This window comes from Poecilia reticulata, chromosome 10 (genome assembly GCF_904066995.2).
Source record: "Poecilia reticulata chromosome 10, P_reticulata-male-v2, whole genome shotgun sequence".
Taxonomy (NCBI): Eukaryota; Metazoa; Chordata; class Actinopteri; order Cyprinodontiformes; family Poeciliidae; genus Poecilia; species Poecilia reticulata.
Genome location: NC_088839.1, coordinates 22566926 through 22592850, shown reverse-complemented (window position 1 = coordinate 22592850; position 25925 = coordinate 22566926). Strand labels below are relative to the sequence as shown.

At 39.9% G+C, this 25925-nt stretch overlaps 2 protein-coding genes across 4 annotated transcripts; both read right to left on the bottom strand.

The window, feature by feature from the left end:
• Window positions 1-88: 88 nt before the first annotated feature.
• Window positions 89-11963, bottom strand: rab11fip5b (RAB11 family interacting protein 5b (class I)). 2 transcript variants are annotated; one of them, XM_008420555.3, is made up of 6 exons: window positions 11073-11963; window positions 7845-8374; window positions 6653-7247; window positions 3656-6085; window positions 2119-2254; window positions 89-1271 (listed from the first exon to the last, which is right to left on the bottom strand). In XM_008420555.3, exons 1-6 carry the CDS (start codon window positions 11450-11452, stop codon window positions 1011-1013), a joined length of 4332 nt encoding a protein of 1443 aa, XP_008418777.2. In that variant the 5' UTR covers window positions 11453-11963; the 3' UTR covers window positions 89-1010. The 2 variants fall into 2 exon arrangements, with proteins under 2 accessions (XP_008418777.2, XP_008418778.2); XM_008420556.3 differs by lacking the exon at window positions 3656-6085 and having other exon boundaries at window positions 11073-11947.
• A 1328-nt stretch (window positions 11964-13291) lies between these two features.
• bend4 (BEN domain containing 4) lies at window positions 13292-25897 on the bottom strand. Of its 2 annotated transcripts, none has more exons than XM_008420558.3 (6): window positions 24431-25897; window positions 19057-19620; window positions 17521-17612; window positions 17375-17398; window positions 17046-17286; window positions 13292-16062 (listed from the first exon to the last, which is right to left on the bottom strand). In XM_008420558.3, the coding sequence occupies exons 1-6, from the start codon at window positions 24897-24899 to the stop codon at window positions 15830-15832; spliced, it is 1623 nt and encodes a 540-aa protein (XP_008418780.3). In that variant the 5' UTR covers window positions 24900-25897; the 3' UTR covers window positions 13292-15829. The 2 variants fall into 2 exon arrangements, with proteins under 2 accessions (XP_008418780.3, XP_081467811.1); XM_081611685.1 differs by having other exon boundaries at window positions 17375-17434; window positions 24431-25896.
• Window positions 25898-25925: the final 28 nt, after the last annotated feature.

Genomic DNA, 25925 nt, shown 5'->3' with positions numbered 1-25925 from the left:
AAACCACAAAACAAATTAATTTGTCATTGTAGTGCATGATGAAGCACTGCATATGGGACTTCATCAGGGACAAAAAAACCATATAAACCTCTGTTCATGTGCACTTTATTTTATTACAGTTTTGCGGTCATATAAAGCATTGCAGCTAGCTACAGTGGTGCTTCAGAGTGGCATTAGAATACATTATCATGAAAAAAGTAAAGTAACTTACAATACCATTATATGGTTGTTTACAGTAAAATATTACTGTTTCTGTATGTACATAATGCGATAAAAACTTAAACATTGTCATTGGATCAGTTCAAGTGTGAAAAACAAGTTCAGGGAAAACTTGAACAAAATAACGTCTTCAAATCTTAAAAATGCATAAACTAAGGCTTTGTCCTCAACACTCTTAAGACGTACTAAATGTTGCTTTAACATTTGTGAGTTTGCAAAGCTGTTTTCCCTCCTTTTTGTTGTTTTAATTTCTCTTTCAGAAGAAGTAATAAGCTTAAATTGACTCTTTAACTTACTCTTTATGGCATGAAATAATCTGAAATTAGATTGTTTTGCCAGAAATCAAATTTTTTATTTCAAAGACAAATCAAGTCTAATTGTAAATTCTATAAGAGCTAATTCAAAGCACTAGAAAAACATTTTTTTTTTTCAGTCTGCATTTAATTTAAGCACATGCAAAAGCCGCCATTTTTAAGATAAAGTGGCAAAAGTTGACTACTTTAAGTTATTCTACTACAGAGAGCTGTGTGAAATAATCATGTGTCTGCTTTTATGAAAGCTTTTATTATGGCATGTCTTCAGTTTTTTGTTTGTGCCAAACTGGGAAAAAGTAACCAGCATGCATGAAAGTTAATATTACGTCTACATCAACAAGGCAGTAGTATTAGCAGTGAGACAATCTGGATGATTGTGAGTCCAAATTAATGGAGCGTTTCTCCAGAATACCTCCTATCTGAATGAAAGAATCCTTTCACACTTTGCTAATCTCCAAAACAACACTGGCTCAGTCGTTACTTGTGCCTTGAGCGTACTTGAAGCAGTGTGGGAGTCTGCTCCATGATCCGCAGTAACAGATTATCAATGTAGTCCTCCAGGTCTCGGACCTGAGCCTTCACTTTCTTCAGCTCTGCCTCAACCTTCTGCAGCTGCGCCCCCTGCTGGTCAGATGCTGCCTGCTGCTTCTCCATGTCCATCTCCTGCTGCAGTAGCAGGGAGATCAGTTCCATGTTGGTAAGGTGCTGATATTGAGCCACTCTGTCTGCGGTAACCTCCTGCAGAGAGAGCAGATTTATGTAATTATGTTTACTCACCAACTTTTTGCATTTTCAAAAACTTTCAACTATTTTCTCCTGCAAACCTCTCTGTTCTGTAAATGAGACATTTTTCAGTCTTTTTAGATTCTCTTATTACACAAGATCTAAGAAGGTCAGCAGAGTCCAAGATGAAACTCTTTGATTGTATCTACCGTCAGCTTCATCTGAGCATTACTTGGTCTGAGCTCATTATCTGTCTCCATCCAAGCTGTTTTGAAAGGTCTTATAAATAACCTTCCTCATTGTTTATTTATTTATCTACTCTCAGTCGTTTGGGGATGTCCCCTAAGTCCATTCAAATCAATGACCGAAAACTAAAAGGCATTATGTCTCAACTTTGTGTTTACGTTAACACACACCTTTACATAAGTGACTGAAAATTAACATTTGTCATCTATTTATGTAAATTATAATATAAAAAATACCAAGCAGCTATTTAAAAATAAAATGAAATATTTATGGTTATAACAGTGTTTTTGACCTGCTAATTATGCATTATCCATGTAGTATTCAATTAAAGAAAACATACGGCTTTTTATTAACCTAACTTGGCGACCTGCAGGTTTTATTTAATTGCACGTTGAAATGTTTTGAAGGTTTTGAACAGACATTCTTGTTTCAGTGAAAATTTAAATTTAGGTCTTAGCAATATGTCAGAAATGTCTGTCTGTATCTTGACTGACACACTTTCGGTCACAAAACTAAAGCTCTGAAATCAGAACTCAACTGCTTCTTTAAAAATCTGAAAGATTTTAAAACTGTTGTATGAAAGACTAAAAACAAATGTATCTTTTTTTATCTGTACCTGACTCTTCTCAGGTTCAGGTGTGGCCTGATGGGTGGATCGTCCTGGATTTATGGTAGATTTTAGCTTCTCAAGAACTGAGCGACCCTCTTTCTTCTCAGGCTGGCTGGATGTCAACGGTTTCACTGGATGAGACCTGGAAAGGGAAGAAGTTGGGACCAGCATTCCAACACTAACATGCTGCAAAGTTTACAATAATGCAAAATGCTTGTTTACCATATGTGTTTTCTGAATGACTCAGTTTTGCAATTCAAACTTCAAACAACAGAGAATGTTTTAATAAGTACATATTGAGTAAAAGCAGAATGCATAAAGGCCATCAGTAAATAAGGCATTTGTCTTCATGAAAAAATTGAAGTCAAAAATGGGGAAAATTATATACAGTTCATTCATTTAGTCAATAACAATGAGTAATTATTTACAAAACTAAATATTGAATTTGAACATATAGGCATACAGAAAAAGTTGACCAGAATCACTATGTGTTTAGCTTGTTTGTATATAATATGCTCTCACTGTTTAGTCATTGCCCTTTCCATTTTCACTTGCTGGAACTGAGCCTTAGGATAAGAAGGCGAAATCAATGTTTAAATAAATTAGAAATGGAAAAGAATTAGCTGTCTGGTATCACCTTGCTTAAACAAATATGCATTAATAATAATAAAAAAAAAAAACAGCAATCACCAGTGGCCAGCTAGCTAGAAACTCAAACAAACAAATTTACCAATTTGTGAAAGAACATAATTAACCACTATCAGGCTGCACTGACAACTACTCTTTTCAGTGTGGATGTTTTTATTGAGAGAAAGACTCAAAGTTATTATTTTTCAATATTAGTGAAGTGCTTAAAATATTACAGGAAGCATTAAGATATAAACATTTTTTTAACTGAAAACAGTTTCCTTTTTAAAAACAAACTGTTTTCAACAAATGCCAAAACACATCCGTCTAGAAAAAAACCAAACAACATTTGTTTTTGTAAAGCCAAGCAGTGCTAACAGCTCTCATAGCTAATAATGGATTATACATGTTATATACCTATATAATATTATTATTTTAAATCTTCCATCTAGCAGCCCAAACATTTAGCCTGAATTGTACCATCCTTATTAATTTGTACATACTAGTGTCCATTTCTTTCTTTTGTATGTAGAGAAAGCTTGAATCTGCAATGGCAGTGGTTCTACTATGGTGTCATTAGCTACTAGCTAGCATAAGCAGCAGCAAAACAAGCTAAATGAATGCAGTGCAACGTTTTAAGCAAGCAACAGAATATCTTTTAGCCCAAAAAAATTAAAGCATGAGATGATTTACATAAATGTAAAGCAAAAAACAGAAGCAATGCAACTGCTACCATCCAATCAAATTGGATGTGAATGCAAACCTTAACATGAATGTGATCAAAATCAAACAAACCATCACAGCAGAAAACAATAACAATGATTTAAGCAAAAAAAAAAAAAAAAGACATCCCATTCTCATGTTTTGTTGTCTAGATCTTAAAAAAAAGGTCATGTCCTAGTGCGAGGAGTCTCACCTGCTCTCCTGAAGGGGCAGGCTGCCAGCAGGCTGTGTCTCCTCAGGTAAAAGTGAGTGCCGTGCATCAGTCAGGGGCTGGTCAGTGGTGAAGGTGGCAGACAGCGAGGGGGTGGAGGAGGCCATAGCCAGCGAAGTGCCGACTTTAGCACTAGGCCCTGTGCTTGAGGCTTGTATGGGGGGGCAACAGACCAGGGTGTCAGCTGACAGGGGGAGTGTAGAAGGGATGGAGGGAGAACAGGGTTCATGTTCTTGCAAAGATTTTCTAATCTTTGTATTGGAAGGGGTTCTGCAGTATGGTGCAACTTTTGCATGAAGATCTTCAAAGCTGATTGGAGTCGTTTTTTCTTTGTCCAATGAAGGTATTGTGGATATTGTGTTAGACATAAATTGGTGTGTTTGGTCACTGACAGAGGTCAATTTAGACTTGTTGGGGTGGTCAAGAACTTGTAAGGAAGAGAGCACTGATTTAGTTGGTTGATAAGACAATGGTCCTTCACTGACTTCTGAAATGTTCTGGACGAGGGAGAGAAACTGCACAAACTCCCTTTCTCCATATTTGCTTTGGCTGCTTGGGCTGTCACTGCTGTTCTGTCTAGAAACTCCTTTTGGTCTGATTCGTGCACTAACAACTCCTGAAAATGACTCGGTCTGCTTAGGCTTGCCCAAGTTATCTTCTGGGTTCCCATTATCATCACAGTCTTTCTTTATCTTTTCAAAGTCGTCATCACACTTTATTTGTTCACCTCTAAGTTCAGCTTCAACATCTGCTGAGTTAGATGCAGGATTGTGCTGCAATGGAGCAACAATCCCTTGGCTCTTTGACACACAGGGACCACACAATGTTTCACTTGCTAGTTCGCATAGACAGTCATGGCAGTTGTCTTGGCAAACTGGTGGTACTTTGCAAAGTTTTTTAGAAGATGCAGTTACTTCAAAAGAAGAGTTCAAAGTGGTTATATAGCTGTCCTTTAATGTGAATATGTCCCCAGATGTGGTCTCCTTCTGGTAAATGTCTAATTGTGAACGTTGGGGTAGAACGTTCTCTCCTAGATTGCTTTTGAAATTACCGGCTGCTTCAGATTGAGGAGATCCATCTGAGTCAATGAAACCAAAATCTGAATTGTTCACATTCATGTTAAGGTCTCCTAGTGTTAGCGAAAAAGATATGTTATTATTGAGGCATGTGGATTCACATGGGTTCAGTTCGTCTGTCTCCTCTGCTGTAGTATATGACATATTTGGTTCATCAGCGGGAACACTGGACAGTTCGCTGAAATGGTCACTATCAAGAAGCCCTCCAGACCCTGAGTTCTTGAATGAGATTTTATCCCCTGCATTTTCCTCAGTGCTCATTGATAAATGATGACTGTTTAGTCTCTGTTGTCCATAATTTCCCCTGCACGCACGTCTGTACAAGTCTTGCTCAAACAATGTTCCACCCCAACAGTCGGCTACGTCTTCCAAAGGTTCATATTTGAACCTTTTGGGGTTCTCTTCAGATATAAGTCCAAGTGAGATGTTGTTTGTATATGGCTGGGTGTGGACGCCTACAGACGTTGATGTTCCGCTGCTTGAACTTGTGTTGGGAGAAGGGATCTCTTTTCTGGATTCACCCTCCCTGCCACGCTGCAAAGATGCCACACCAGTCTGAGAGAGGAGGTAGGCTTCTTTATGGACAGCTAGTTCCTGGCCTCTGTGCAGCCAGCCATCTGAGAACATTTCATTCACCGAAGTCCTTATAAGTCTCCTTGGAGGTAAAGGTGGAGGCTCATCATTGCATCTTTGCAGTTCTTGTACGTAGTTACAGCCAATGTTTTCCACCGGAGAAAAGCTACGTTTACAAGATAAGGTTGGACTGGTTCTGGGCTGTTCTGGAGGAAGTCTACCTTTAGGGGAGTTGAGTCTACTACAGGCAAAGGCATCAAAGGATTCCTCCCATTCTCCAGGATGCTCAGGCATGGAGTAAGGAGGGGAGTGGATGGGGGAGCCAGGTGTGGTTCCTTTGGGCACTAAAGCAGGTAGTGATATCTGCTTAGCAACTGGCCGGGGGCGCTCACGTTTTATTGAAACCCTATTTTTGCTGCTGACTTCGGGATTTGTGTCTGCTGGCAGAGTGGTGTAATGAAAGGGGGGTGAGTCTGATAAGGAGCACGGAGCAAAAGAAGGCAACTTATCTAACTCTTCTGCCACAAGCTCCTCAAAAAAGGGGTTGCGCTGCATACATGGCAGGAAAGGGTTGGAAGGGGAGAGAGGGTTTGAGGAAGGAGAAGAGGAAGGGGTGAAGAGGTTGATGTGACTGTGATTATCGGGTGACACGTGACCAGAGGGAGAAGCAGGGGGAGAGGTGCATGGAGGAGGTACTGGGGAGAAAGGAGAGAGGGAAGGGGGTACATCTGAGCTGCTTTCTACCATAGTAGAAACTTCCAGCCTGTAGAGGAAAATAGGGCACAATATTCCTCTTGGTTAATGATGTGCCAGGTTACCAGCTGGGGAAAATCAGTTTACAAAAACAGAATACTAGCCCATTGACTAGGATAAAACCTTCTCAGCTAAGTTCAGTTTGAAGATATCAGATCATAAAAGCAGAATTGTGGAAACGTAAATAAGAAAAAGCAAAGCCCATTTGCAAAAAAATCAAGCAAATAATCAAGCAAAGAAAGAAATAAGTGATGTACAGTAGCAATTCAAGCTCCACCTACACTTTCAGGTAGAGTGTTGGTGAGTGCTGGGTGAGCAACTGTGTGCACGTGATGCAGTTAGGAGAGAAAGACACGCTGAAAAAAAATGGCAATGCTGAAGTGCCAAATATGAAAATACGGATAGTGATGATGATACCATGTGATTCTAAAAAGGCCAAAAATTAAGTAATTCTGTTTTCAAATGAGCACATAGCAGAACAAATGCTTGATTTTGACACCCATTTTATTCAGTATGCCCCAAATGGTAACTAAATATGTTCAGAACTGTGGAAAACCAATGATGATTCCTGACTCACCTGGGCTTGTTATGGGAGTCTCCGGAGCCAAACCAGCCTCTGAGCCTTCCCTCCGATGAAGCACCAGCCTGGTTTAGGTCTGACTTAGTAGGCAGAGAATCGCTCCTCCCTGCAGAGAACAACGTCTTTCTCAGTTTCCTTCCTTTTTCAGGTGAACATCCTGCTGAAGATACGATTGGCATTGCTGCCTGAACAGGGCGATCTCCAGTCTGAGCCTCTTGAGCTAATGCTTCTTTCTCTTCCTCCTTTTCCTCTTTCTTCAGCTTATCAAAGGACCAGCGCCGTCCCTCGGTAAAGGAACTTTTCTCCTCTCCTCTTTTTGTGAGATTCTGCAGAGACCGAGACAGTGGTGAACATTTCTCCAGCAGAACCAGTTTGGATGGGAGTGCTCCGGAGCCTTTTGGAGTCGATGGCTCTGAATCATAGACATGGCTTCCATTTATACAGAGAGACGACTTGGACTGAGTCATGGTCTGACCCTTGAGAGACTCCACTGCGACATTTGGTCGAGGGAGGGCTGTGGTGATCTTACTAGCTTCATCGCTGAATGCTCGCTTGTGCGTAAGAATCTTGGTGGTGTGCTGGGTGGTGAGCACTGTCAGAAAGAAATAAGAAGAGATATAATCACTTTTTAAATTGTAAAATATAAAGGATTATGTGAACAGCAGCTGAAAAGAATATTCCAGGCTACATTTGTGTAGCTTTTTTACAGAAGTGGAGCTTTGTTGGGTTTAGTTTCTTTGCCTTAAGCATGGGGACATAACCAACAGTCCAAAATAACATGTTTCCAAATGCAATTACCAAGCAATGTATTTACTTTTCAAAAACGGGGAAACTGTTGAATTCCTCGTAGCAACCAATGAATAGACAACATTCAAAGCAACCAGCAAAGATAGAAGCCTTATACAGTACAGTGAGTACAATTTATATTTGTCTATTTGTTTTGAAATGTATATATGTGATCAGGTTCAGAAACTTCTGTATCTATGACTGAGTTTGGTAGCTCTCTGTATAGCTATATAGCTACCACATAAAGAAGATCTAAATAAGTTTCTTTTATTTAACATTATTGTAAAATGTATATCATTTTGTTGCTTTTGGGACTAACTTATCTTTGAGAAGTGGCAAACATCTGCAGTTTCACTAAAAACATTGATTAATTTAATAATTCTGCAAATAATTTCAGACCTACCTTTTTTTGCTAGGTCTGCTTCTCCATAGTGTGCATCAATTCTCACTTTGCTTGTGTAAATGGGGGAGCTGGGAGGGTCTGACAGCAGATCCAGGCTGGGTGGAGGGCCAAGGTTATCACTGGCCATGGAAGACAAGCTGCTCTCTGAGGCCAGAGACGAGCACGACCTCGTGTCAGATGACTTTCGCAGTCTTCCCTTGAAGAAATCTTTCATCTTGCTCCTCTTCTCCTCTGTTATCTCCACCTCTTTTGACTCCACCCCAACCCCTCCATCCTCTCCAAACGGTTGCCCCAGGGACCCTGACAACGCAGCGTAGCGGCCTGGCACAATGGCTGAGGAAGACTCCACATCCCCCCTTTTCCTCCCAGTGACGCGATCCTTGAGCTTGCCGAAAGCAGACCGGGGCTTGTCCTTCATGGTGAGGTCGAACATGCTGGCTGTCATGTTGTTGCGGGTGAACTGGACCGTCACCTGAAGTTCACCACGTTCCTTCTCTTTTCTACCCGCCTTGGAGTTCAACTTGAACCACCTACAGAAAACAAGAGACAATGTCCACGCATCTTTGTTTTAAAGGGGTATTATTCAGTATTTTCCAAGCACCATTTCATAGCACAATCAAGTAACTATGTTACCTTTAGTTGTCATAAAAAAGCTGACAACCTAAAAGAAGTGAGACTTTGTAATTTGACCACTTGTAAGTGGACCTCTGTCTCTTTAAAAGGTTTCTACTCTTTCCAACTCTCCGCCTTCAGCAGGTCATAATAACAATGCTCCTCAATTACGACAGTTCTATCAGGTGTTTTCTAACTGCTGCTGCCACTAGTCTGGAGGAGTTTTGTGGGGAATGCGTAAGGAAAGGGGTGCTCTGTGGGACGGAAGCTCAACTGAAGTCTGCAGCTCCGAGGAGGAGCTTTGGGTAAATAGGCTTTGTATGGGCAAGCTGTTAGGCACCCCTAAATGACTGCTATGTGAGACTCAGCGATTCCTCAAAGATGGATGATTAAAAAAAATACTCCAGGTTTGATGAGGTAATGAAATTATAATATAATGCTAAAAACAGCAGATTTTACATAATACTCCCCTTTCAGAGCTTAAATAAGAACTTGAGCAATAAAAATAATAGTTTCTCTGAGTAAAAGCATCCCAGTTATTGCAAAATGTTTAGATAAAGCTCAGAGGTGTGTGCTTTAGTTCTACATTTGGCAAAATTATTTGATGGCCTCACAGCTACAAATGGAAACTCATATTTCTCAAAGTGCACAAAAAAGGTCTGCTAAAAAAAAAAGCATTAACAGATAAACTGGGTCAACCAATGAATTCAGTCCTTGCTCTGTTCCTCCCTCTCTGGTCCACTGAGCGGACCCCAGAAAATGCTACAAAGCCAGAACGAACAGCAGGAATTCAGTGAGCATAGAGGGAGCAGGATCCTCAATTAAAGCCAGATGTTTCTGTTTTACTCTATCCCAGTGTTTCGAATAACAGAAAGGCCAGATACCTCACCCATGTTTTGTTGTATTAAACACGGGTGGTTCACTAGCATTCACAGTTAATAATTGAGACAGATAATAACCAAAAATTATCATATTATTTATATTGACATTCCATTGAAAGCGATCATTTTCATGTTGTCCGATCACCTGTTTCTAAGTATGACACTTTGCTTTTCCTCATTGAATGTAAACGATGAAGACATCACAGAAGACCTGCATGATAGGAAAAAGGTTTCTGGACCCAGAAAAGTGGATACTTACTTCTGCCTAACTGTACCTCTTGACTTGTGAGCCAAAAAGGTAATGAGTGAAGACATGAGTTTGGAGGGAAAACGACCACTAATGGTATTTTGATTGAACTGGTGAGTCAGCCACATTTAATACTCTGCAAAAACCATTACAAAAGAACGATGTTGAGTCTTTTCAAGACTTGACAGCCAGTAAGTAATCTAAAGCAGAGCTCCAATAAAAAGAAACTGACCATATCCACAGGCTCTTATATAACCTGTCAGTTGGGTAATGTTCGTCATTGATTTTCCAGAAATATTTTTTATTTTTCATTCAGTGTGTTTATAGGTAGTAAACAGATGCAAAGAGGAAGAAAAGTAGCAATAAGTTTGTTTTTTTTCTTTTTTTAAAAGAAAAATTATAAATTGTGGCACACATTTGTTTTCATCCCCCTTTACTCTGACACCTTTTAATAAAATCCAATGTAACCAGAACCAGTTCATCAAAGTACCAAGCAACACAGCAGTTAGGTGATGAAGTTGTGGACTACATGGAAGGGTTAGTTCATAAACCATATCACAAACTTTTGACATTTCACAGAGCACTGTTTAATCTTTTCTACATAAACAGAAATATTTTGGCACAGCTGTAAACATATCACTACATGACTGTCGGCCTAAACTACAACAGCCAGGAACCGTTGACAGCATAAATGTTAGTTATACACCTCACAATTATAGTTTCAATGGAAGAGTGAAGCAGGATTGGCATTTTTTAAATAAAGCTAAAAAAAAGAAAAAGAAAAAAGAAAAAAGGTCGCATAAGCAGTGTTCAGGTCAGGAGAGACCAAACCATCCCCAGAGTAAAACATGGTGGTGGAATCAAAGTTGAACAAGGAACAGTCCATTCACAGGGTTTAAGGGGCATTTAATGCAATATGTTCTCTAAAGCCATCTGACTCTCACATAATCAGCTTTTAAAATCTTTTCCCAACGACTAACTATATTTTTCTGTCACAGCCTTGGACTATTTATATAACAACATCATAAGAACGTTAAATGTGTTTTAATCTCAGCAGCCATATGCATAATGATTTATGTGATTTCTATTCATAGAAAATTACAGACACAATGGCTGCTGTTGTCAGACATGTTGTTTTTTTTCTGAAATTGTACAAGATTGTCGGGAAATTTTATTTTTGCATGAAGATTGACTTAATGGTCACGATCAAGACTCGTGCAACAACGGAAAGTGCAACTCATCTTGTTTACTTGCGGTGCATTATGGGAACCTATGCTACATCTGTCCATAGGTCAGGTCTTTCTGAGGATGTTGCTTCTGCAGCTTGCATCCTTTCTTGCAGAACAGTTCTGGTTCCTTCTTAAACTAACTCATTGAGGATAACCGGTTAGCTCAGCTGATGCACATGACTGATAATCACAAACTAAAAATACCAGAGTCTGTCTGAAAGTGAGAGGATAGTTAACTGAAATGAAAATGTGAACTTACTCATCTCTGGGACACATTCCGTCCTGGAATATCTTATCCAGAGGGATGATGGTTTGACCCAGAAACACGTCCAGCCCGATGAGGACCCGGTGCATGACGGTGAGGACCAGGTCTCCGCTCCCCGGGGGGAACGCGCTGCGGCCGCCCTCCTCCAGGATCCCGGGGAGCAGCTCGAAGCAGCACTCCTCGTTCCACACGGGCACCTCCGCCTTCTCCACCAGCCCGGTGGTGTACTTCTCCTTCCCCACCTGGATGATGGTGTAGAGGTAGCGGCTGCCGTGCTTGCCCTTGGTTCGCAGCCCCCTGGCGCGGAGCACGGTGACATTAACATGAGTAGGCACCCACCGCTGATCATCGTCCAGATCTATCAAGGACATCATCTTGTACCGCTGCTGCCCCCCCACCACCACCACCTTTAACTCAACACAAGCAGTTTCACTCACTGATGTGTCTGATCAGCTGATCGGGAGGTCATACCCCCCTTTTTTTTCTAAGTGCTGCGCAAAAAATACCGCTGCAGGGGGGGGCGAGGGGGGGTGGGAAATCTCCCAAAATTCCGACGAGCCTCAGTTTTCAGTCTTCAGTTTCAGCCGCTTATTTGCTGCTTAAACTCAGTCAATGCAAATCACGTTATAGTGGAGCAGAAATCATCTGCTCCGGTTCATGTCGCATCATCAACGAGTCGACGGTCCGGAATCTGCTCATTGTGTGTTTCCACGGCCCGCCCTCCTCCTCCACCACAGCAGGCCCGCATAGAGAGGAGAGAGATGCCGCAGAATTAAAGAGAAACACCCAAAGCTGCGTCTGATCCAGCGAGACACAGAAAAGCTGTGTGAAGGTATAGAGAAAGCAGCCTGCCTGCGCTGCGTTTTGATCAATAAGTGCAGCGTTCAATTTAATAACTGTTAAATTACACTGCAAATCTTACAGAGTATTTTTGGTCTAGTTTCCGGTGTAAATATGTTAGAATTACAAGACTAACTGTAAGTAAATGTTCAGCAAGATGTATGAGCTTGTTTTAAGTAAATAATTCCTTAATATGGTCATAATCTGCCAATTGAACTAACACTTTTTCATCAGTATCAAGTCATTATTGACTTAAAATAAGCTCATATATCTTGCTGAACATTTACTTGTAAGTTAGTTTTGTCTTGTTTCAAGTGTACCAAGATGTTAGCGCAAAAAAATTAGACCTAAACTACTTGGTAAGATTTTGTGTTTTTGCTCAAAATCTTACCAAGAAGATGTTATTGTTAATATTAATCATTTTGTCCATGAAAACACAGTAATGTTTATGGTTAAATGGCATTATTGGCTTGCAGCAAGGAGGTCGAGGGTTCAAATCCCTGTCATGTTTCCTTCTTTATATGTTGCAGCTCTTCCAACAGCCCAAAAACATCACTGTGAGGTAAATTGGTTACATAGGCAATGAATGGATGCAAAATGTTTCTCAAAAGTTCCATGTTTTTGAAAAGTAAGCAAAATAAAAACCTGAAGAACAAGCAAATCTATTAGTGGGAAATGCACACGCTTAGAGTAATATTATTTTGAGGCAAGCTCTGATTTATTTTTAGCATTCAGCCTTTTGGAGTTCACACCTAACTGCATTTATGCAGGAGTATAAATACCTCTGTGTTCACCTGGACAACAGACTGAACAGTGAAACAGTGAAACCATGTAAAAGACACAGCAAACTTTATAAAAAGCTCACTGTTTGGAGCACAACGCTGCAGACTGTCCAGAAGTCTGTTGTGGAGAGTGCAATCTTTCCGATAATCATCTGCACAGATGCCTTCATGACAATATGTTTTACTAGTAAGTTACATCTTTCTTGAAGCTGCAGAGCCACCTTGTGGATTGTTGCAGCTCGAACTGAAAAAACTTCAAAATCACCTCCTGGAAGCCTCCAGACGGAGGAGCTGTAGTCTCATCTTGACTCTAACACCGACATGAACTCATTTCAGGGGAATTTCTACAAATGATTTAGGAGTTTTGATTGAGTTAAGAATAACATTTCTCCACTGTACAACTATGTTAAAGTACTCTACTAAAATAGAACATTTTAGTAGAATATATATTTAATGGTGATATTCTCACCATTAAAAAAAATCTTGGTTAATGATACTATATATCAAATATCAGTGAAATGTGATGAGAAAAACAGCGACATTTCAAGATTACATTAATGATCTGTTAATAAAGACATTTTGAACAGAGAGGACTTTTCAACTTCATTTTTTTAGTTTATTCATTGGAAATAATAAAAAAAAAACTTTTACTGAATATTTGTAAAAATTGAATGTTTCACAGTGTTGATTACAGCCATTTTGAGTAAAGAAGTACATGGGAACAAACGCACACATTCAGAACAGCAACACAACAGCACAGTCCAACAGTTTTAAGGTTTCTCTGGCACTTATCTACTTGGCTTTTTAAAGAGGGAGACATTGTATTTTCTGAAAGAAAAAAAGAACTTTAACAATAACCATACTTTATTTTACACAATTTACACAGCACGTTTTATGGGTGACTTGGCCTCACGATCAGCTACATTCAGATGAAGAAAACAATGTTACATATTAACGCAAAGAAAGTTGTTCAGCATGAAATCTTTTTTTGAGGTGAGTATTTAGCTCTTTACATCTGTTTGTTCTCAGTGAGACCACGAAAAGTGCAAATAACAGCTTCAGAAATAAGCAAGTGTTTCATGCTTTCTCTCTCAGAGGAAGTAGACCCTTTCAGTAATTGTCAGGGAACAACACGCATCACATGATGACACAGAGCTTTAACATTTTACTATGTGAATGACTTCCTGCTCATTTAAGGCTTCATAAAGTGGCAACTGCCTTAAACTAAAGATCTTTACTGTTGCCTGTGTTTTGCTCCTAATTTAGGTTTTAAATACAAGTATTTATTGCACACTGCTGCCTATGAAGTTGGATAAATTACAGTATACAACAAGGTTTCGTTTGTCTGACTTAATCAATAGTATTTAGTAAGATGTTGGCTCTTCCGTTGCAGGTATAAAAGGTAGAAATCTTTTGGTAAAACCTTCCACCAGACTAAGAAGTGTGTTTATGGGCATTTTTGTTTCCTATTCTTCCAAATGCGCATTCGTATGGTCAGACACTGATGTTGGACGAGAAATATTTATAAGAGAGGAAGCAGTCTGCAGCCATAGGTTCTGAATTTTATGCACCTGTAAATATGGAGGTAATTTGAGCATCTGAATTTAATCACTTGCATGGGTGATCCAATAAATTTGGCAAAATAGTGTATTTTCTACCAATTATTGTGACAATGTGGTCTATTCATGACATGCTGTGCATATCTTTTGAAAACTGCTTTGATCAAACTTTTTCAAAAATAGCATAGTAAAAATTAAACTAAACAAAAAGAGGAGAAGTGTGTAAAAAGAGAATCATTCAAACCTGGTAGGCAACAGTGTATTTGAGCAAAAAGAAGCGGTATTGTTGCAAATTCAGACAAAAACGCAAACTAAAGTCATATTTCAATTCGGCAGGACTTATTACTGGACTGTAAACAGGTTAAAGACACAGGAAACTTTGGTTAAAGTTGTGCTATAAGGTTGCCCTGAAATGAACACCCTCCCCAAAAAAGTCTTTGATATTTAATTTAACTATTTCTTTTCAATGTGACTTTGAAATTTATGTTTTTCTTAATTGCAGTGTTTTCTAAAAACAAATTTCAAGAATGACATTTCTGTTTTGTTGCTTTACCTTTAAATGTTTTTAGTAATCTTGACTTTATTGTGTTTTACATCTAGCACCTACTGTGAAACTTAGAAGCAGTCCACTGGATTAAAAGAGACGCCTCCTTTAAAACTGCCAAAAGTCAAATTTTGACTCAGATAATACAAAGTATAAAACAACCATTTTTGCTAATGTGCTCATGGAAAAACATTTGTGTCTCTCCTGCGGTCTGAGGATGCTAAAATTGAACCATGATCATCATTGTTATTTTTGGAGGTAAAATGTGAAGCTTGCAAAATCGTGACCAAGGATCCCAACTATAAAGTACGGCGGTGGCTGCAGCATCATGTTTTGTGTGTGGTTTGTTGCAGAAGGGACTGGTGGCTTTTTAAAAAATAACAATGTGGTTTCAACTACATGTAACTACCTCCAAAATATAACAAGATAACCTTTAAGTTTGGTTGTGACTTGGAGCAAATGTCTAGTGTTGACCTACATACTTTTGTTTAAATTACATGAAGATTGAATGAAAGTCAAAGCGCAGCAGAGTGAACAAGCGAATGTGATGATGTCAGAGGCACTCCTGTTAAAAATTTCAGGTAAAGGTGCTTTCACTACATACAGATGCAAACAGATTAAATGCTACTTTTAGCTATGAATATCATGAAGGTGCAGCTTGTGTAGATATACGGAAATTCTAACACAACTATGCTATAAATTTAACACAAAATATTCTCTGAAACTGACTTAGCCCTAAACATAACCCACTGACAGTGAAATAAACTCAAGTCATATTTAAAGTAGCAAAAAGGAAGACTCAAATTGCTTTAAAATTGAAAACCGGCAAAAGTCACATTTTGACTCAAAAAATGCAAGTATAAAACAACCAAAAGGGTTATAAAATTACTTAAAGCAAGGGCTGGAGTTGTATTCTGTATGACACTTTCTCTGGAATGTTTTTAGATAAAAGTTGGTGTTTCTGGATATGTTGTTGTACAGCTACATATTAAGGTTCATCATTTTATTTATTTTTTTTGTATAACTTCAGTCTGACTGGCCGTTCTGGCAGCCTTTCAGAAACAGCTCGTCCTGCGACAGATGTCCGTCGAAGCCGTCCATGTAGAGGCTGCTGGTGCTGCTGCCGCTGCTGCCCAGGAACGTACCCACCGCCCGGCCCTGGCGCGCGTGGCCGACGGCGTCGCTGAACACTTTGTTGATCTGCTCCTCTGAGGGCATCCACCAGTCTGGGTTTGAGGCACAGTGCATCCGGATAAACTCTGAAGGGTTAATAAACGTTATTCTCTTTACTGGAAAATCAAAGCACATGTTAAGACTTGAGTCAGGATTTGAAAGTGAGATGGAGGAAGATGAGAGCAGAATGACCAAAAACACAAGAGTCCAACGTAACAATGTGTGTCTTGCTGTAGTTGAGATACAAAAATATATTGTAGTTTGACTGAGTTGTAGTTTTGTTTTTCAACTTCTGATTGCTTGGCATTTTTATGTCTCACTCTGAAAGCTTGACGTTAAAAAGAAATCCGAGAAGTACCACAGTTTAATAATTATAAATGATTATATTACTGTGGTACTGTTTAATCCTAAAATACAGTCATTTGTAGTAATCCACAAAAAAATGAGTTGAATGATGTGAAAAGCATTACAATCTCTCAACTGACAAGAAATACCTTTAAAAAGGAAATGCTACAATTAAAAAGTGCTTTTAAAAATATGTTGAGAATGATGTTGAATTGAAACAATTGCTCTTAGGCTTTGTTGGGTAGATTCTAAAGCTTTTCTTAATGGATCTTTCATTTGAGAAATGTTAAGTGTCCCAAATAACAAACTGCCTAATGCACAATTTCTTGTTGTGTGTGTTTCTCTGCAGCCGGGAGCACGATAATCAGGTGCATAGAGTGTGGATCGCTTATTTTATCTGCCATGCATAAAAGTCACCAAAAGATTTACAATTATTTACCGCAAGATTTTTACTCTTACTTCAAAAATGGTAAAGTTATAAGAAAACATGATCAATATTATCACTGGCAAGTAAAAGTTTAAAAACTCCGACATATTAGTCCTTAAGATAAAAGTAGTCTAATGGTGAACCATTGAATGAAACATTGACATAAAATCAGATAAACCTGCTTGATTAACAGTCTAAAATCACACGGCTTTAAAACAAAGTTGTCACACCTTCAGTGCTTTAAATCTGATGGTGAGTGCATACTCTCCTAAATCAGCGGAGATCAAGGCGACGCACCTCTGAGGCAGCTGACTTTGACTGGGTTGAGCGGGCGTCTCTCCAGGCCCGGGTCTCCTGAGTGCACCGAGCGCTTCCTCTTCCCCAAACCGCAGGAGAACTTGAGCTCATCCGTGGTGAAGACGTAGCGGATCAGGTATCGCAGGAGCCGTCGGCCATCTTTCTTGGAGGAGTTGACGGCTTCGTCCCACTGCTTGTTGGTGATGAAGAGCGGGTAGTTCTCCAGCAGCTGTTTGCTCCCCTGAAGGGAAGAGAAGCTAAACTTAGGAGTTTGGGTGAAACAAAGAAAAAAACACGTGTATGTATGATCCAATGATTAAACGACAAACCTCAAAGACGGTTTGCTCTTCCTCCTGCAGAGATACATCTTTTAATTCCATATTGTCACACTGCGTGAAGATGGATAGGATGTTATATTTTTCTCTTAATCACAATGATAATCCTTTATAAAGCCAAACACAAGCCTGTCTCTCACCTCGGTGAGCTGCTCCTCTGGCATTTGTTGGGCCAGCTGGTTGTGAAATTCAAGAACAGTCTTAAAGTAGTCCAAAGTATTTTGGCAGGGAACTGGGGAAAAAAAACAGAAACAAAAACAGGTGTTAAAGTGAACAGTAGTAGAAAAAAATCCCTGAAGCAAAAAGGATTGATTTTGTAAACCTACAACCATATCCTTAGATTACTTTCTTTACCTTTCTTATAAATTCTGAGAAATAACTTTGAATATATCTCTATTTTATTTGTAACTTACTCACAATTGCAACTTAACAAAATTATGTTATGTGAGAATTTGTAAACGTTTTTCTCGTTGCTACAATTTCTGTTTGTAGAGGTGAATTTTAATTTATTTTCAAATGTAATTAAAAAATACATTTCATTCAAGTAATAGAAAGTCATTCGCAGAGTCAAATATATTACAGTGAAAAATATAGATATTTGACGCTTCATAGATTTATTTTTGTCACAACTAAATGTCTGCTTTACTGTGACTGTGTAGGTCATAACCTGGACATCACAGAACAAACCTGTGTTAGAAATATTTTTGGGGATTTCATTAGACGTACATTATAAGAATCAAATTACATCCCTCTGTCTGCAATGAATTTATAAGACACTTCTCTTTTTAAATTGAATTACTCAATTAAATTAACTTTATGATGACATTTCTGCCCGTCGTGTAAAGTTCAATGCTGTATTATGATCTATAATCCGATTCACATGTGACTTTCCCAAAGGTTTACTAGAAGAATGGGTAGTGGCTTTCATATCAATGGAAAATATAGCACATGTAATACTGTTTCACTCCAAATGTAATTTTCAAATATGGTTACTTTAGAAGCTTGTTGTTTTTCTTCACCGCTAACATCTGAATGTGACCGTCTGCCTGGACCCTCAGGCCCAATCTGGTCCCAGAAAGGTCATTCGTACTTAAACATGCTTCCACTCACGATCGCTTTAAATGTGAGAGCTTATAGCGGTCTAATATTTAATTAAATATTTTAAGCCAGGTTTTATTTTCGTGCTTTGTGTTTGATGAAAATGGATCTACGAACAGATGGAAAGAAAAAGATTCTCATTAATGATTTATAGAGACAATCATCTTAAACTTATTTATAAAGTTCTAAATGATTTAAAGCAAACAGAATATATCAGATATTCTGAAAAACACCCAGCTCATTCATTTGAAAAATAATATTTAATTCTTGCTCTAACTCTTGAAAAGCTTAGCAAAATCAGTATGTTATCCATTATTAGTCTTACATTTTCTGTTCAAATCAATTGCCAACTTTGCCTGACCAAGACAGAATTTCAGCAATCACCCTATATTCTTCTCTCTTTTGTCATATAAAATCCAAAAATAAAAAAACTGTTCTGTGAAACCTTCTCCAAATGAATCCAAAACGTCAGAAAGAAAACAAAAGCAAACGAGACCAAGCAAGACACAAACAAACGCAGTGAAAGAAATAGGAATAACAGGATTTAACAACAAACTGAGGTTGTGGTCTTACTGCACCTGGAATGTTCTCCAGTTTGTTACGCAGCTCCTCGTTCTCCTGCTGCAGACACAGCACCTCCTGCTCCAGCTCCAGGCAGCGGGGGCAGCAGCTCTCCTCCTCCTCATCCTCCTCCGGCAGCGTGGACGACGGGTGTCCGTACGACTCTGACGGAGCCGGGGACCCCCATCCTCCCAGGTTGTGTCTCGACGGAGACACGTCTGAACCGCGCTCGGCGGGAGCGCACTGCTCCCCTTCGCGACACGCTGCCAGGTGTTGCTGAGGCCCAGAGAGGAGGTAGCTCTGCAGGGAGTCCGTGAAGATGCGGAGGACGGCAGAGGTCTGGTGCTGGTTGGAATGGCTTTGCTGGGCCTCGTCCTCGGGGTCGGTGGTGGAGGAGCTCTCCGGGGGTTTCAGCTTCCCCTGAGAGGAGCAGTGGAGACCCTGAGCGTCCCCTCGTCCGTCTTCCAGCTTGATGTTAGAGCTGAGGGAGGAAGACGGAGGCTCCAGGAGACGGCCATTGTTGAGAAGGCTGAGGACTCGGCTGCACTGCTGGGCGAAGGCATCTAGGATGAGACGGTTCTCTGTGGAGGACGTCAGGGAGTCAGAGAAGAACTGGTGTTTGTTGTTTTGGTTTTTTTTAGTCAGTTCTTATCTGCTTATCTGAAGGATCAAATTATAAATTTCAGCTCAAAAGGTGCAAAACAAGTGACTTCTGGATGGATTTCAACATGTTCAGCACAACTGGCTTTGCAGGTCAATAACTGAGTTAGACACAGCAGAGCCGTAAAAAATAAAGTTGTGGAGACGCTTAAAGCAGAGATAGATAACAGAATGATATTCCAGGCTTTGGACGTGTCACACTGCATTTTTTTATCTGTTATTTTAAAATACAAAGAGCATTCTATATACTTTTTCTATAAGGATTAGAAATCTTAGGTCAAAAGGCCTGTGGAGGAGCTGCAGTGTTCCACAGCTCAGGTGAGAGAATCTGGATAGAACTATAATTAGTTGTAAACTGAGCAAATCTGGCCTTAGAGAAAGATCACAAAGAAAAGAAGCCATTAGGAGTTTGCAGTTTGGAAAATGAGTGCTCTGATAACATAACAAAGAAAAGAACATTTTAATTTCTGTCTATGTTTTAACCAATATGTGTGGAGGAAAAGATGCGCATCAATCCTAAGCACAACATCCACGGCAAAATATCTAATGATGGCGGTATAATGCTGAGGGAATAATTTTCTTCAGCAGCCGGGTCAGCAGAGTTTATGGTAAGATGAATAGGAGCTGAACAGAGGCTGGTCCTGACAGAAATCCTTTTGAAAGCTGAAAAACCAACTTCAAGCTGCGGTGGAGGTTTGCCTTCCCACAAAACAGCAACCGCAGACATAATAACATAATATTATGCTATTATAACACAATGAATACTTCAGATCAAAGCACAATCATCTGTCAAAATGTCTCAAAGTCCAGCTCTAAGTCCAAAAGAGAATCAGTGGCAAGGCTTGAAAGCTGCTGTTCAGATATTTCCCCCATTCAATCTGACGTACACAGGCTCGCCACATTTTGAAAATAACTCAGAATGTAAAATGTTCCTTCCTATCAACTATATGCACTGTTTTGTGTTGATTTATGACATAAAACTCCAATCAAGTAATTGAACGTTTGAAGCTGTAACATAACCTTGAGTGTGAATACTTTTGCAGAGTAGCTGGTATTACAAATTTAGATGAATTGTAAGCTATTTTTTCTTCTTCTTACAATTCATTGTGCTGATGTTCTTAGGCTGTAAGTACTCATTTGGAAACTTAACAATTACTCAAGTTGACAATTATTCGATCTTCAAATAAAAGCACCAGAAAGAAACGACCTGCTCACATACGAAATAAGACGCTACCTACTTTCACTTCTCTTTTTTGAGCTGAAGTGCTCCACAAAAAGCCTTGTGCGAGGCTCTTTGTTCATAGAAATGTCAGCTTTATTATGGTGATTTATTCAGATGTCAATAAACTCTAAGGTCGCCGTATCTGCTGTGACCAAGACAATCAGCACATAGTTATAGTCCAGATTCAGGCCTCAGTGCGCAAATTTCCCCCGGTAGTCTGGACACGTCTCGGTGAAACGATCCCACACACCTCCGCGTAATGATTATGAGTCTACTGTAGCTGCAAACAAAACACACAAACAGACGCCATGAGTTCTGGGCGGCCGCTGCGGCGGCGGTGCCACTCGCTCGGACGTGTCTATCAGCCTGGCGCAGATGTGTCGCATTTATTAATATGCGTGCTGTCTCTGTTTACCCGTGGAGATGTGTCTGATATCATTCACCCTCACCCCTGCTCCCACCTCCCCCTCCTCTCCCGGTCTGTGGCACTGAGAGCTGAGAGCCTCATAAAATTTCATTAAAAACAACACGGTCGGCAGAAGCAAATTTATGAGGCCCATTTGTTTTAATCACGACTCTTTGGGAAAGGCTTTTCAATGCAATTTGGGTTATTGTGTGTTGAACTGATTGCAGGTTCCAGGGCCTCTGCTGCTGCGCTTCACAGAAAAAGGGACACCCAGTTTCTCCCCTACAGGAAGGAGAAAGACAATAACCTGTCTCATTTGTGCAGATAAAACCACTTTGATGTACCATTATCACCTGAGGAGTGGCGCATCCTGCATGGCGTGTGCAGATTCAATTTGGCATGAAAAGTGCTTGTCGAAACATATGCAAACAATAGAACCGGGTTAAACTGATCTTTCGACATGCTATCACACATTTGCAATAAAACGATTTAATATGCAGCCGTTTGCGTCGCCCAGAGTCTGTCTGAAAACTTGACTGTGAAGCTGCAAAAAACAAAAAAAAAACACAAGAGCACGAAGAGCCTCTGCTGCTTGCAGAGATAACCAGATTAAAATCTGATTAAAGGATGCTGTGTCTAATATTTAATTTTGAAACTGCCAGGATAAGGTTCATCGCTTTCATCTAAATGTTGGCTCCCACGGACCAGCCCTCCACATGGGGAACACATTTCTTGCCTGTATGCAGCCTGCTAATGAACAGCAGCTGAGGGGGAAACAAAAAAAAAAGAAAAAAAAAAAAAGAAAACATGAGCAGAGAACAATGTGTTTCAACAGGATGACGGCGAGGACCCGTAATGGTGCACAGAGAAAAAGGGAGAGATGCAAAGAGTGTAATTTTGTGCACATGAAGAGGAGATTCAATCACTATTGCTCCCATTACACAAGTAAATCAATCACTGCTGACAGGAGGAACAAAGGAAGAAATGGAAAATATGAGGATTAGGAGATGCTGGTTTTTTCTGTCAGCTTATTGACTGCTTACAGTTTAGGAGTGTACATCTAGGAAGCAAATACAAAACATACACAATGAATCAACCCCTCAAGGCTGCACTGTGGGGCAGGTCCAGGGTTCAAATCCCAGCCTGGGGTCTTTCTGTTTGTTCTCCTACATGCATCCAAATGTGATATTAATGAACATCCTCCCAGAGTCTAAAGACATGTTAGGTTCAGACTGGCTTATGTGCTTAAAGGGACGGTTTTATTTATTTTCTAGCCATATAATGCCATTTTAACGCATGATCAAGTAAATATGTTATCTTCTTTGTTATAAAAATGGCTGCATACATCAAACATAATTGAAAAGAAATTTGACTTTGTATTTTAACATCTGAAAATTGGTCTCTGTCTCTTTAAGAAGCTCGTGCCTTTTCCCACACTGAGCCACGTCGTCACAACAATACTCCTTTATTTCACCTTTTAAATTAATTCTCAAGAGTGTTGCACTGACAAGTAGTTTGTCTGACAAGCTCTCCAGATGCTCAGTCCTACCAGGTGTTTATTCACTGCTGCCGCTAGTCTGGAGGAGCAGAATTGCGGAGGAGTGGGGAAGAGGTGCTCTGTGAGGTGGAGGCTCGGCTTGCAGACTGTAGCTCCGAGGAGGAGCTTTGAGTAAACAGGAAATGGCTGCCACAAGAGATTTAAATAATCAAGCAGACACTCCAGGTATAATGAGGGAATTAAATTATAACATGATATAAAGCTATAAAAAAATATATATTTTGCATAAAACCACCCCTTATAATATTTTATGGATACATTTAGGAGAGGCAAGGACAATTTTTATGAATTTCAACATTTACTGACTTATGTGTTTTCATGTACCGTCATTTTATGTCTTTATTAAAACCACTTTGTGAATTTATGTCACTTCGCCATGGTCCTGGATTGAAGAAAGCATCAGGATTTTACTGGTTAGGTGAATAAATTTGGATAGTTACAGAATTGTAGAACCAATTTTATGCATTGGCAAAAAACAAACAAACAAACAAACTCACGTTTTAACAACTATGGCTCCTATAGGTATTTCAATGCACAAACTAAAAAATCATCAGATTGTTTAAGAAAGGAATCTTTTTCTTTGGTGTTATCTACACCTTGGGTTCCCACATGACAACTTGCTTCTGGCAGCCGCAGCTCTTGATTGGTGTGAGATGCTCTTTCACACATCCAAACACACTTCCCTAATGAAGACCATTTGACCAAAAAGCTTATTATTAGGTTACTTAATAGAAACATTAAGAACTAATTAAAAAAATATAAATCTCATGCTAATTGAAATACATACATATCAAGAGAAATTGATTAGACAGATTTAAATGATATTTTTGAGAAAACTGAGAACCCAATGTTTTTCACGTGTGGTGTTGAAAAACACAATATTAGTTGTAAAGCCTATGTAATCACTGCTAAATAACTCAGTGTATGGCAGTCTACCAGTCAATTTAAACTGTGTTTCAAAGTGGTTCAAAATCTAAAAGTGCACTAAAAGGCTTTCTCGTGTTCACATTCAGATTTATAAGCCTTAAATTTAGTTTTAAAAAACCTCTGTTGAGAGAGCAACTATTCAATTTTAAATTCAGTCCTAATTTCTTATAAAAAGGCCATTTAGTTAATTGCCAGCACTGTGTGCACCACAGGGAGGAGTCCATTCCCATCAAATGGACATAAATTAGCAATAAGAAAGCAACAGGAAAACTGACAGATGTTTGTTTTTCTCTGGTGTCCCCTTTTCATATCGCCCTGGGCTGAAAGCCATGTCGTCATAACAAAAACCTCCACTGGCTTCTGGTTTTTAAGTGGCACCCCAAGATTACTACCATCTGGCCACCAATTTTACCACCTTCTGGAGGTGCCTTTTGGTAGAGCATAAGGCATTAGAATATGGTTGATATGAAAGGAATATTTCACGTTCCCATAAGAATATTTAGTTTACGGAAAACACAAAGACTGGTCAAGTATCATTATTTAAATAAATTTAAAAAAAACACTATGTGAGAAGGAGCGGAACTAACAGAGCTCACTCATGACAAGTTTCACACCCACCTGTGCTGATTCCGTAGGTGCAATCCGGGGAGAACCGGGGCTCCGAACCGCTGCCGGAGCGCCGCTGGGAGCCGAGGGATGCCGTGGCCGCTGAGGTGGATGTCGGGACCCTGCTGCTGGGCCTGGCCTCACATGGGAGACGGTGGTGCTGCTGCTGAGGCAGCGGGTGATGCTGCTGGCTGCTGCTGATAGCGACGCTGCTTTGGTGGAGGTGCTGCAGCCGCTGCTGATGCTGCTGCTGCTGCTGCTGCTGCTGCTGCTGGAAAGGATGAGGCTGTTCGGGATGGAAAGTGAAGGGATGCCCGTCGCCAAACACAGGCAGCTCCAAAGCAGCGGACCGGTCAAAGCGCGACTTCCCCGCGGAGCGCTTGCTCTGGAAGGGCTTCAGGGTGCTGTACGGACCCCGCTGCTGTCGGCACATCTTCGGGGCGCAGGGCCCTTCATCCGCGGGCTGCATCTCTCCCTCCATACCGGCCGAGTGTCAAGCTGCTCTTTGTGGCGTGCTGGCCTGACAGACAGCTGATGAGTGAGCGATCCGACCGTCACTGTCTGGCTCGGTTTCCCTCCACACACACACACACACACACACACACACATGCACGGCGTGAAGCTGGCTTACTGACAAGTGGCCGCTCCAATCCCCAGTCGGGAGCGCAGGCTGAGACTCCTCCAGAGGCAAATACAGGCGGGACTTCTGTGTAGAAAACATCCCCACCGAGAACAGCGGGGCGCTGTAGCAGCTGTAGCTGCGACGTGAAATTATACTGAATAAATAAATAAATAAAAATACTACAAAAAAAAAAAGGAAAAGGAAGTAGAGGCCATTTTGGTTTAGAATAAAAGGAATCGACATAAATTCAAATATTTAAAAAAAGCCAAAAAGTTGTTGCTACAATAGAAATAAAAAAAAGATTAAAAAAAACAGAATAAGGAAAAAAGTGTCTAATAAACACATGAAATAATCTTAAAAATATACTGCAGCTTCATGGTCTGATTTATTTCATCTTAAGTAACAGCCTACAGACGAGCGCCTAACGTGTTTACATCTTTAGTCTGTTGTAAGTTTATGTTTGACATCAGCTGTTAGAGACAGCCAACAGCTGCCCTAAACACCCCTGGCTTAAAAGTTAGTGTGGCCACCAGGGGGCGCCGCCTCAATAGGTTTCAAACAAGAGGTTAGAACCACAAGCTTTTCCGTTCAATAAGACCAAATAGATCACTTTTACGCCTTTTAGCATTTTTACATCATATATAGGTTATTGGCTAAATTTAAAAAAAAATTAATTCAGACAGAATTAAGTAGCAAATCTATACTTTCATATAAATTAAATGTAAATGGCATTTTTGTAAGTGTGAAGGAATCAACAAGATGTACATTTCAAAAGCAAAATGAATCTCAGAAATTCTACAATAAAGTAAAATATCTAAAATTAATGTAAAACTACCAATAAATATTGAAAAGTGGCAACCCCCCCAACCCCCCCAAACAAAACAA